Consider the following 12,832-nt stretch of genomic DNA (forward strand, 5'->3'; position numbering starts at 1 on the left):
TAGCAGAGATGTCCACCTGTCGGGGTTTTCTTCAGCTGTGATTCCAGCATTGCAGGACTAGGTGGCCCTTGGTGTCTCTTCCAACTCTTCATAGAATCATAGAATCCTAGAGTTGGAAGAGACCACAAGGGCCATCGAGTCCAACCCCCTGCCAAGCAGGAAACACCATCAGAGCACTCCTGACATATGGTTGTCAAGCCTCTGCTTAAAGACCTCCAAAGAAGGAGACTCCACCACACTCCTTGGCAGCAAATTCCACTGTCAAACAGCTCTTACTGTCAGGAAGTTATTCCTAATGTTTAGGTGGAATCTTCTTTCTTGTAGTTTGGATCCATTGCTCCGTGTCCGCTTCTCTGGAGCAGCAGAAAACAACCTTTCTCCCTTCTCTATGTGACATCCTTTTATATATTTGAACATGGCTATCATATCACCCCTTAACCTCCTCTTCTCCAGGCTAAACATGCCCAGCTCCCTTAGCCATTCCTCATAAGGCATCGTTTCCAGGCCTTTGACCATTTTGGTTGCCCTCCTCTGGACACGTTCCAGTTTGTCAGTGTCCTTCTTGAACTGTGGTGCCCAGAACTGGACACAGTACTCCAGGTGAGGTCTGACCAGAGCAGAATACAGTGGCACTATTACTTCCCTTGATCTAGATGCTATACTCAGTTCTGTGCTGGGTGCCAGAAATCTCCCTGCTCTGCTTTTCTGCCTTCACCCTCCCTGGGGTTCAAGAGCTGCCATGCAGAGGACCCTTCCAGGTTCTCAACACCTTGTAGGTGGGATTCCATCACAGGTTGCCAAATTCAGGTTTCTGCCCTCAGCGTTGATTTGGCGCTCTTAGTTTCCTCTTCCTTGAGGAGGAGTCCAGAATAGACTGGGAGCAGTCAACAGCAGCTGAAAAGGGGAGGAGGGTGGAGGATCAGAAGACCCCCCAGTGGAAGGAGCCCTGGTGGCTGCACGCTGCTTCTAGGATCAGAGACAGGATGGGAACAGCCAGAGGCTTAGAACTTGGCTGTTGCAGCTAGTCCTGCATTTGAGCTTCCTCTCTGGTTGGCTACTGCAAAGAGCAGGTCTCTGGACAGGATGGGCCCCCTTTGGCCTGATCCACGCCCAGAGCTCCCTCCTTGGGAGGGAGTTGAAGGTGTCCTGGTGTGTCCTCCATCCCTTGCTTTCCTTGCAATTCCTGTCCCATTTTATGACTCCTATCTCATCTTCGCTCTGCCTTTATCTCCTCCACCCTTAACCTTTGTCCCAGGCGACACCCTTGGGTTGCACAGACCTTTGGGTCCCGGCCTTATCAGTTCTGCACGGAGTTTAGCCTGGTGTCAGTGGTGCTGGCTCCTGGAAGGTGGCATGTAAAGCAGGAAGAGGAAGAGCGTTCCTGGATGTGCATCCCACCTCTAGTTGGTCCCCAGTGGCTACAGGACCCACAGACACCTTGGGGAGGGAGAACATGAGAAGAGCTTGCTGGATCAGGCCAGAGACCCACCTAGTCCAGCCTCCGGTTCTGCCTGTGGGAAACAAGCAACTGGGATTCAGAAGCATTGCCAGCTGGAGGCAGAGTGTAGCTTTTGCAGCTCATGGCCACACTTGTGTTTAAGAACATGGATAAACAGGTTTTTTAACAGAGGATGGGCGGCCCTCTGTCATTCTCTAGCTGTTATTCCTGCATTGGACTAGATGACCGCAAGGGTCCCTTCCTGCTCCACAGTTCTATGATTTTCATGTATCTCTAATAAATAATAATAATAATAACAACAACAACAACAATAATAAATTGTTTATACCCCTCCCATCTGGCTGGGTTTCCAGCAAAATATTAAAATACAATAATTCATGAAATATTAAAAGCTTCCCTAAACAGGGCTGCCTTCAGATGTCTTTTAAAAGTCCGATGGTTCTTTATTTCTTTGACATCTGATGGGAGGGCATTCCACAGGGAGGGCGCCACTACCGAGAAGGCCCTCTGCCTGCTTCCCTGTAACTTCTCACAGGGAGGGAACCGCCAGAAGACCCTCGGGAGATGGACCCCGGTGTACGGGGTGGAGACTGTTTAGGGCTTTCAAGATCAGTGCCAACACTTTGAATTGTGCTCGGAAACGTACTGGGAGCCAATGTAGGTCTTTCAAGACTGGTGTTATATGGTCTCGGTGGCTGCCCCCAGTCCCCAGTCTAGCTGCTGCATTCTGGATTAGTTGTAGTTTCCAGGTCACCTTCAAAGGCAGCCCCACATAGGGCGCATCTCAAAGCTGTGTCCAAGTCCCATTTTGTGTCCCTCTGTCTTAACCTCTTCTCTCTCCTCCACAGAGCATGAGAGGCACCTTCGCGCCAATGACCGAGCCTTCAACCTCCAGTTTGAATATGCCGTAAGTAACTGGGCGCCAGCAGCTGCGTATTCTAGCCGAGCTCGAGCCAAATGGTCGCAGAGCAAGAGCTGGTGCCTGGTTAGAGTTGCCACTTGGAGAGTGTGGGGAGCAGGGATCCTGAGCTCGGGGTGTGTGTGTGTGGCATTGCTCTGCCAGTGGGGGGGGGCAGCACCTTGCAGCTGCCAGGCTGAGTATTGCACACTGCCAGTTAGAGAGTTGCACTAGGACCTGAGAGACCAGGGTTCAAATCTCCCCACTTGGCCATGATGTTCTCTGGGTGACCCATCCCAAGGGGCGGCTGATGGGTGCTTGAATGGCATCTGGGTGTGTTTGTATTGCTGCGGCTCTTCCAGCTGGCAATGGGGTCCTGTTGTTGAGTCGTTTAGTCGTGTCCGCCTCTTTGTGACCCCCTGGACCAGAGCACGCCAGGCCCTCCTGTCTTCCACTGCCTCCCGCAGTTGGGTCAAACTCATGCTGGTTGCTTCGAGAACACTGTCCAACCATCTCGTCCTCATTCGTCCCCTTCTCCTTGTGCCCTCCATCTTTCCCAACATCAGGGTCTTTTCCAGGGAGTCTTCTCTTCTCATGAGGTGGCCAAAGTCTTGGAGCCTCAGCTTCAGGATCTGTCTTGGAAACCTGCAAAAGCAGGAACTCAAGCAAAGCTCCCACTAAAGAGATGTTTTCAGGGAGCAGAAAAGGGGAGCAGCCAGAGCATTGCAGAGCTCTGGACAGCCCTGCTGGCGCCATGGCACTGGGCTTCTTTTCCCCATTGCAGCCCCCCAATGAAGTGCGGGGAGCATTTTCTGGGGGGAAGTGGTGGGGCTGAGGCAAGTTGCTCAGACTTGTGCTTCCTAGGTGCAGGACAAGATGAAGTGTGGGTGAGCCCTCCGTGGAAGCAAAGAGCCCCACTGCACCCCCACAGATGGAGAGAGTCTCTGGGGTGTTCTGGGTGCACACCACAGACAGCCCTTGCAGTGCTGGCAATGGCTCACCCCAGGGCTGGTGCAGAGTGACTTCCAGCCGAGTTCCTGGTGCTGAAGATACTTGGCAAACCAGTCCCCTTCCTCCTCGTGAGGCGTTTTCCTGCCACAGAGCCTCAGGGCCAGGGAAACCTCAGCTTCCCGTGTGAACCTGTCACCGGACTGTACCTGTTTGTTCCTGCATTAGCTGAGCAGAAGGCTCTGCAGGAGCGAGGAGGAAGGTGGCAAGAGGGAGGAAGCCAAGGAGCCTGACAGCCTGTGCCAAGGATGCACACAAACACACGCCACCTTTTCCGAATCTCACATTGTCAGTTGCCCTGAGATCTGCCAAGCCTCCTCTCCCTTCCCAAAATAGTGCTGTGGATTCCCACTCCTTGCTGCGAACTGACACCTGAAGCTGCTCCGTTGTGCAGGAAGGCTTGAGTGAGAACAGGAGCCCCCAGCTGGTGAGCAGCCCAGGGGGGCCAAGGCCTGGCAGGAAGAAGGTGTGATCACATTGCAGGCCTGGAAGGAGGAGGAGGAGGAGGGAACAGAACGCAAGACCCTCAGAAGAGCCCTGCTGAATCAGGCCACAGAAGAGCCAGCTCGCCCCAGCCTCCCATTTTCACTGCTGCCAACCCAATTGCCTGTGGGAAGCCCACAAGCAGGGCATGAGCACAAGAGCTCTCTGCCCACCAGCAGCTGGCATTCGGGGGAATAATGCCTCTGACACGGAGCGCCTTTCTCTCCCTGAATTTGCCCAGTCCTCTTATGGGCAGCTTAGGGGGCAGCTGGCTCCGTGGAGACTCCTCTGTCCAGGCATGGTGCTGGCTGTCTCTGGAGCCAGGCACCCTGATCCTGATCATGAGACCCACACCTGAGTCCCTTGAGGGATCAGGAGCTGGGATCCATTTGGGGTTTGCATCCCAGATGCCATTTGGAGGCGCATCCACGTTCTCAGTGAAATGGGCTCAGCCCAGCTTCCTGCCTGCACTTTGGTCCACCTCTGAATGCATGGGCAGTTGTTTAGATTTATGTCCCACCGCTCTGCCCAGTGGCACCCAAGGCCACCATCCACTGGGGCTGACGAAGAAGGCCAACTTTGCTCACACACCTTAGCTGGGTGGAGGCGGAGGAGGGAAACTCACCTCCACCTTAGCTGGGTGGAGGCGGAGGAGGGAAACCTGGTCCCTCTCTGCCCTTGTCTTTCTCTCTCTCTCTCTCTCTCTCTCTCTCTCTCTCTCTCTCCGTATCCACGCTTGCCGTTTTGCCTTGTACCAATTGTAGGTGGCACCCTGCTAGGCCTGACCCTGGCATACGATGGGTCAGAACTCTGACCAGGAACAAGGCAGCTTTTAATATCCCAAAAGAAAAGGGGGAAACCAAATACAGAACAATTAGAGCAGTGAGCGTGGCAGAGAAGGAAGTCGGAGGGAGAAAAGAAGGGGTCGCTTTGGGGCATGTACAAATACGAGCTATTTTGGAAGCAAAAGCTGTTTTCTGGAAGGGCGTCCTATCTGCTGAAGACGGGCGTATCTCTGAACAAGCGGCAGCTACAGTCTTTCAAAGCAGAGCTTGGCTGGCCCTCGGTCAGGGATTCTTGAGCTGCAGTTCCTCCATTGCCCGGGGTTGGATTAGATGACATTTGGGGAGTCCCTCCCAACTCCACAATTCTAGGATTCTGTGCTTGTCCTCCCACTAGGGCCAGTTGGTCAAGGTGGTGGACCCTGGGATAGAGAGAGAGCGAGCCCAGGGCCTGCATCTCCCGCTTCTTCCTCTGCTGACCAGCCCTTTCCCCTTTTCGGCAGACAACTTCCCAGAAGCTCCTCCGAGGTCGAGGGGGGCTGGGAGCAGAACAGTTGGTGGGGGGCTGCCTGTCTGGAGTGTCTGTAGGCGGCCAGGCTGAGGAGGAGAGCAAATGTCTTTGAGGAGGAAACGGGCTGGCCGGCAGCCTGGCCTTGGCTGTCAACCAGCCCAGCTGCCCAGGGGGGAGGAAAGAGAACCGGGCGCCTCTTCCGAGAGCAGAGAAGGCGCTTAAAGGCACAGCAGCCGCAGCTCAGACTGGCTGGCCCGGCCTTGGCTGCCTGCTCTGGTGCTGGGGATCCTGGCTTGGCCACTGAGCACGTCCCATGCGGTGCCCCTGGAGAAGGACCAGGTCATAGAATCCTAGAATGGTAGAGGGACCCCGAGGGTCACCCTGTCCAACCCCCTGCAGGAACATGCAGCTGCCCCATAGGGGGTTGAACCTGCCACCTTGGTGTTATCAGCAGCACCAGCCTCTGACCAACTGTGCTATCACGCAAGCATCAAGGCTGGCAAGGAGGCAGCTGGGCCAAGGCAGAAGAGCTCAGGATAGCAGGAGACTCCTGCAGTGACTCAGGGACGGAGCAAACCCCCAGCATCAGCACCTTTCCTGCAGTGGCCAAGAGGCAGCAGGGCCATAACCCTCCTGTGCTGATTCTCCCCAGCCACAGGTTTCTAGAGTTAGACTGCCTCTGAACATGGAAGCTCCAGTAAAGCTGTCATGACCAGAACCCACGGCCCGATCTACCCTAAGCAGTTCCCAGGCATGGATCTAGTCCCATGGGCACCTTGGCTGCTCTTCAGAGTCCTTTGGCAGCAGGGGAAGAATCCAGTCACCCATCCCTGGATGGGGGATTCAAATGACAAGAAAGGAGAGTCTAAACAGAGTTTGGATGAGCGCCTATTGGAGATTCTGTTGCTGCAATTCCTGCATTGCAGGGGGTTGGACTAGATGACCACTGGTGTCCCTTCCAACTGCAGTTCTGTGATTCTGTGACATGAAGGGCCTCCTGCCAAGGCTCACTGCTGCAGCCCTCTTGGCACCCCCAGGATGTGGTCCTGTGCAGCAAGAGAAATGGAGGAAGCTGGGAAGAGGAAGCTATTGCAAGCCCAGGCCAGGTGTGGCTGCTTGTCTTGAGCCCCCAGCCACTTGCGAGCTGGCACATCGCAGCTAGCATGGCAGGGAAGCAGGGCTGCAGCCTCTGCCTGCCAGTTCACCCAGAGGTGAATGAGATGCCTTTCCGTCTCACTCTCACTGGCCTCCCAGTCCGGCTCAGACGGGGCAGAGTCTTTCTGAGAGGTGGCTGGAGGAGCTGCGAGTGCTTGGCCTGGAGGAGAGAAGACTGATATCCAATATCTTTCGATATCTCAAGGGCTGTCACATGGGAGAGGGAGCAAGCTTGTTTTCTGCTGCTCTGGAGGGTAGGACTCGAACCCATGGCTTCAAGTTACAAGAAAGGAGAGTCTGAATAAACATCAGGAAAAACTTTCTGATGGCAAGAGCTGTTTGACTTCAGGGTAGAAGATGGTGGATTCTCCTTCCTTGGAGGTTTAGAAGCAGAGGTTGGAAGGCCATCTGTCAGGGATGCTTCAGCCGAGTCTCCTGCATTGCAGGGGTTGGACTAGATGACCCTCGAGGTCCCTTCCAACTGTCTACAATTCTATGGTGCTGTGATTCTCTGGCAGAGCGCTTGCGCAGGGCAGAGGGGGGTCTCCTTGGGAAGGGAATGTTTCTGTTGCAACTTAGCAATCATATGGGGGAGGATTACGGCAAGCTCAGCACGGAAGGTGCTTAATGATGAGCATGTGCCGAGTGCTAATCACCCGCTCATCTTCTCTCTGCCACAGTCAGACAGAGCGCCTGTTAAACACAGCAGGAGGACCCAAAACTCTCCCACAGGAGGTGGAGGCAGTGCTGTGCGTTGCAATCCATGCCGAGTGGTTGGTTAGCTCCACCGTCTCCTAATGACCGAATCCCCAAAGGCGGCAAGAGCAGGGGGTGCTGAGCCAGCGCAGCTGATCTCTGGGGCATCTCCCCAAATTTAGGAAGCTTCTGGCAGCCTGAGCAGCCAAGGGAGAAGCCCAGAACTTGATGGCACCAACTAAGCCCCCAGTTCAGCATCGCCCTGCGTGCGAAAGAGTTTGCACGCACATTTCTGTGTCTAGAGGCACTCTAGAAATGCGTCTCCACATTTCTGCAAGCATTAATCCTGCATCCTGTTTATGTATCCGGGAGAACATTCAGAAACTTTGCAGAACTGGGTGTGTGAGCTGAGCCTCCTTCCAGAGCTGCTGGGTTTGGCTCAGTTCTGCCAAAAAGCTTGGGATTGGGGTCCTCCTTTGCCTTGCAGTCCTGGGCACCACAGAATTTTAATTTAAAAAGAAGGAAATTGACAAGTAGGAAGGGGTGTGGAGGACAGCGACCAAGATGATCCAGAGTTTGGAAACCCAGCCTTATGAGGAGCGGTTGAGGGAACTGGGGATATTTAGCCTGGAAAAGAGGAGACTGAGAGACGATATGAGAGACATCTTCAAACACCTCAGGGGCTGTCACACAGGAGATGGAGCAAGCTTGTTGTCCCCTGCTCCAGACAGGAGGACCCAAACCAATTCAAAGCTCAAGAAAGGAGGTTCTGGCTTAACATTAGCAAGAACTTCCTGATGGGAAGAGCCATTTGACCTCCCTCAGAAGGTGGTGGACTCTCCTTCAGTGGAAGTGTCTGAGCTGTTTGTCAGGGATGCTTTAGCTGCGATTCCTGCACTGCAGGAGGTGGGACTAGATGGCCTTTGGGGGTCCCTTCCAACTCTCCAATTCTATGGTTCTATGCTTCTATATGATGGTGGAGCTCGTGTCTCTGATTAGCCATCTCAGGCCCTCTCTCTGCTGCATCCTGGCTGTCCCTGGCTGGTGCTGCGTCCCACTGGCCCCATCTTGAGGCTCTGTGAGTGTTCGGTGCACCTTCCCGGATCAGGAGATTAAGAGGCGCAGAGAGCAGAGATGGGACATTTAACTCTCAGCAGGCCCCTAAATGGAACTGCTGAAGTGCCTCTGAAGGCGGGTTGAGCTTCTGAAAAAGCAGCTCCCTGTAAAGTGATGAGGGGTTCTTTTTTTTTTTTTTTTTTTTGCATTTTCATGCCGCCAAGAAGGAAACGTGGTTGTTGGCCCTTGGCTTGGGGTGGATCTGAAAGCGAGACCCCCATTCTCTCTGCCTCCATCCAGGGAGCCCCTGATTCTTCACACCTTCTTCTGAGCCACCAGGTGTCAGGGACCGTGCTGAGGAGGAATGGTGGGAGCCTTCCCTCTCCCCCTGCTCCTGATCAGGATCCTGAACCTTCCCAGGAGCAGGAGGACAGTATAGATTTGGAACAGTGGTTTGCAGAGGGCATTTCACAGAAGGCAGAAGCTGGGAAATACTGGGTGGGGAACAACTAGGAGACAAAACACTGGGGGAGAGAGAGAGTTAACAGACTCCCTTTTGCTGGACAGTGTCCATCCGCTCAGCCCAAGGTCAAGGAGAGCAGATAAGGGGTGGCAGCACAGAAAGCAAAGTGGTTGCGAGATCAGGTTGCAAGACACGGAAGTGATGGGGGTGATTAGGGGGAAGTGGGTGGGGGCACCTTCATTCCTAGAAATTGATTCTTTGTGACAGCGGGGGCGAGGCAGCATGGCGGCAGCAGCAGAAGAAAAGAGCTCCTGAAGCCAGCCACATTAAAAGGCTCTGTCTGGCCAATTCCCGGACCCCCAAGATTGCTGCTGCCAACACTGCCAGCGGAGAGGTATTGGGGGTGCCCGGGCATCTATCAAAGGAGCCAAAGCACCCCCCCCACGACTGAGATTGAACCGGAAAGGCACCCGACCCCCCCCCCCCAACAGCCGAGAGGAGCTCCAAAACCAGGAGGACAGTGGAGCTAACGCAAAGAGGGAGAAAGAAAGGGAGAGAGAGGAAGAAAAGGAAGGAAAGAAAAAGGAGCCCCAAATTTACCGTTGCTGCCCCCATCTCTGCCGACGGGAAAGCAGAGGAGAGGTAGGTGAGCACGGTGAAGGCTTCGGGGAAGAAAAGGGAAAAAAACGCACGTGGCTGAGCCCTACCGGGAGCTCCAGCGGCAAGGAAAACACAGAGAAGCTGCATAACAAAGGAGGAAAAAAACTACCCTTTTCCCCCTTTCTTTTTTTTTTTTTTAACTCCCCCTTTTTTTAACCCCTTCCTCCCCCCTTTAAAAAGAATATATATACATATCTATATATCTTTCTTATCCCTCCCCCCCCCCCATATACCTACTTTTACCACTTTTCTTTTTAAAAGAGGGGCCACTGCTGCTGCAGCCACCCTTTATTTGAATCTTTATATTTATTTCTATCTTTTCTACACACTACTTAAAGACACACTTTTCCACACACACACCCTCAATTTAAACCTCATTTTATTTCCACCTCAAACTCCCCTCTTAAGATTTAAAATGGCAGTACCCAGAAAACAACCCTGAACCATCACAGGCCATTTCCTGGGACTGCCACTTCGCCCCAGACTTCCCACTCTCTTTTACCTACCCTCTTTTACCTACACTTTACTCATTTTTTAAAAAAATAAAATAAAAAGCTCTATCTAAAGACAACCCCCTTTTTCTTTTTTACCTTTAATTCTCATTTTTATCTTTTACCCGTACATTTTTAATTACTTTTTTACAAACAAAAAATAATAATAATTAGGGGGAAATATTATTATTATTATTTGGGGGGGGGAAAACAAAACCAAACCATACAATTATTATTCTTTTCTTTCCCTCTTTCTCTTTTTAAAGCTCTTGTTGGTTTGTTCTTGAAGGGGGAATCTTTCGCCCCCAGCTACGACCACCACTCTCTTTTAAAACAAAAATTTCCTCCATATCACTGCTATTGCTATTGATACTCTCCCCCTCAACTTCCCCCTTTTTTATTTTTCTCTCCCATCTCTCTCTTCACCCCTCCTCATTTTTTCCCTTTATTCCACCTTTCATTTTCCATCCCCAATTTTGTTTTCTATCTCTTTTATTTTTTAAAATCAACCCCCCCTTTTTAGCCTGTTCATCAGTTTGTTTTTGAGAAGGGAGCCCTTTCCCCCCCACCCCCTCTTTTAAAATAAGACTCTCCCCCCCATACCATTGCAGCAGCTCACCCTCTCCCCCTCTCTTTTCTTCTCCTTCCTTTTCCCACCCTTCCCCTTCCTCCTCTCCTTTTCTCTCCCTCCTCCCTCTCTCCATCCCCCCCTTCCCCTAAAGGAAACGCATACACACATTCATATCACCCTATCATAATTTGCCCCCCTCATACTATAGCTAAAACTACTGCTGCATTCTAATACCGCTGATATTACTGTACTTTCTCTCCTCTCTCTCTCTTTCTCTCTCTCTCTCCTCTTTTACTCCAATCTCCTCTCTCCCCCCGCCTCCCCCCTTTTTCTTTCTTTCTTCTTTTTCTTCCCTTTCCCCCCTCCACCCTTTACATATACCCTATTTGTCTGCCTCTGTTTCTGAGTGCACTCCCAACCCCAACTTCCACCTTAACTGGACCCCAATACCCCTTTTGGGCATATACAACCCCCTCCTAAACACATATTTCCCCTGGCCCCACCCCTCTAATCTCTTGCATCTCTACCTGCTAACCTCCCTCCCTTTATATGAACTGTCTGTCCGTTAGTATACCCATCTCTGCTTACCTGCCCCCCCCCCGCCTCGGCGGCACCGCTGAGGCATCTACAGAAGCCCTAGAGAAGTTCTTAAAACATAGGCTAGAAGTGACACAAATGACCACCTAATCCAAACGCTCTGTAAAAGCCACCAGCCAACAAAGCCTGATCAGCTCAGCAACCCAACAATACCCAGGAATCACCACTGCCACAACTCCTAACCACCACACGCCCAACCCCAAGAGGACGCCAAGCCAACCTCAAACCAAAACCATCAGGGAGACCGAGATGACACCAACCAGGGAGATGGCAAACAATGCTAAGATGGTAACTCCCCTTCAAGATGATGACCACCCAATAACGAAACGAGATCTGAGGGAAATGGAAGCAAGATTAGAAGAAACACTGAAGGCCACAATGGCTCCCATGCAGGTACTAATCAACAATCTAACCTCCAAAGTGGAAGCTCTAGAGAACAAGAACCAAATGCAAGAAAGAATAATAGAACAATACCGGGAGGAGAACGCACGTGTGAACAAGAAACTGGACGAACTGGTAAACCAAATGGAAGCAGAACACAGAGAGATGAAAATTAAGCAAGCGGACCTTGAAGACCGCAACAGACGTTGTAACATCCGCTTCCGCAACTTTCCTGAAAAAACAGAGGAGAAAAGCCCAGCAGACCTAATTATACGCTGGCTGAAAAACACAATCCCAAGCCTGAAACTTGAGGCAGATGACTTGGAGAGGGCTCACAGAGCCCTAAAACCTATGCCAAAACCCAGCGCCCCCCCAAGAGACATCATTGTATGCTTCACACGCTACAAAAAGAAGGAGGAGATATGGCACCAACTCAGAAACTCAAGCAACCTTCGATATGGAGAAACCCCCATTCTGGCCTTACAGGACCTATCTCAGGATACCCTAAACCAGAGGAAAAGCCTGCGCCCATGCACCCAGCGTCTCCAACAAGCAGGGATCAAATACCGATGGGGCTTCCCCTTCCGCCTCATTGTAACAACCAACACAACACAACACATGGCTACCAACATACCTGAGGCCCTGCAACTACTAAAGAACCTTGAACTCGACCTCCCACCAGAATGGCAACCGACAAACCCACCAAGTGACAGCCCCAACCACGAGGAAACAACAGCAAACAACTGGACAACGGTACAGAAGAAAAAGAATCAACAGAAGCGGCGCAACAACGCAAACCAATACAGGCAAGCATCATGCTCAGAACCGTCCCGCCGACCATACGACACAAGAAACCAGACCAAGATTAACCAAACCAATTCATCGCAGATGGACAACCCTACTACAACAACCACAGCTGAATGAAGAAACCAGGAAAAAACCACAAACTGAAGGACTGGTGATTCCCCCCCCCCTTTCCCCCTCCCCCCCCAAACATAGATTTAGTTAACACCATCAGCATCCCCCCCAACCCCGCACCCCCACAGAAATCCCCACCCCAACACCAGTCCAGACGACCTCAACCACATTCCCCATCACCCACACCTTCAACACCCCCATACTCCATACTAGGGAAAAACAAATCCTCCAACCTTAATAACACAACCCACAATCAGGCTAAAATCTGATACCCAACCAGCACTATGGTGGCACCAGAGCGTACCAACACCCACATCCCCACCCCAACACACCAACAATGTTGCTTATAACACTGGCAACATTGCTTATGAACCTTATACCTGACAGCGACACTACAAAGTCACTTCACACTGTCTCGCTGATCACCCCCTATCGCAAACAACAGGGGGGATGGCCTGTCCTTGAACACGGCCTTCCACACCAGCTGAGACCTAGGACCAACTGGCTAAATGCCAGATGGTCTAAAATACCCCAAACAAACACCTATATGACTACATATAGGAAACTCTCTACAACTTACCCCCTACTCTTTAACCCAAATCTTACTCTAACCCCATTAGCCCCCCACCCACCACACCCTAGGTCAGCGCAACCTCACTGGTTCTTTAAACAACACGAAGAGAGAGACACAAGACAACCCAAA

General features: G+C 51.9%; 1 protein-coding gene across 6 annotated transcripts in view; it reads left to right on the forward strand.

Moving 5' to 3' along the window:
* LOC114606451 (phospholipid-transporting ATPase ID-like) overlaps positions 1–12,832 on the forward strand; it is an 87,409-nt gene that overhangs the window by 21,382 nt on the left and 53,195 nt on the right. For all 6 annotated transcript variants that reach the window (XM_028748728.2, XM_028748729.2, XM_028748725.2 and 3 more), the window contains one exon: positions 2,308–2,366. In XM_028748728.2, coding sequence (XP_028604561.1) covers positions 2,308–2,366 — 59 coding nt within the window. The remainder of the gene's footprint in view (positions 1–2,307; positions 2,367–12,832) is intronic.

Source organism: Podarcis muralis, chromosome 11 (genome assembly GCF_964188315.1).
Source record: "Podarcis muralis chromosome 11, rPodMur119.hap1.1, whole genome shotgun sequence".
Classification (NCBI taxonomy): Eukaryota; Metazoa; Chordata; class Lepidosauria; order Squamata; family Lacertidae; genus Podarcis; species Podarcis muralis.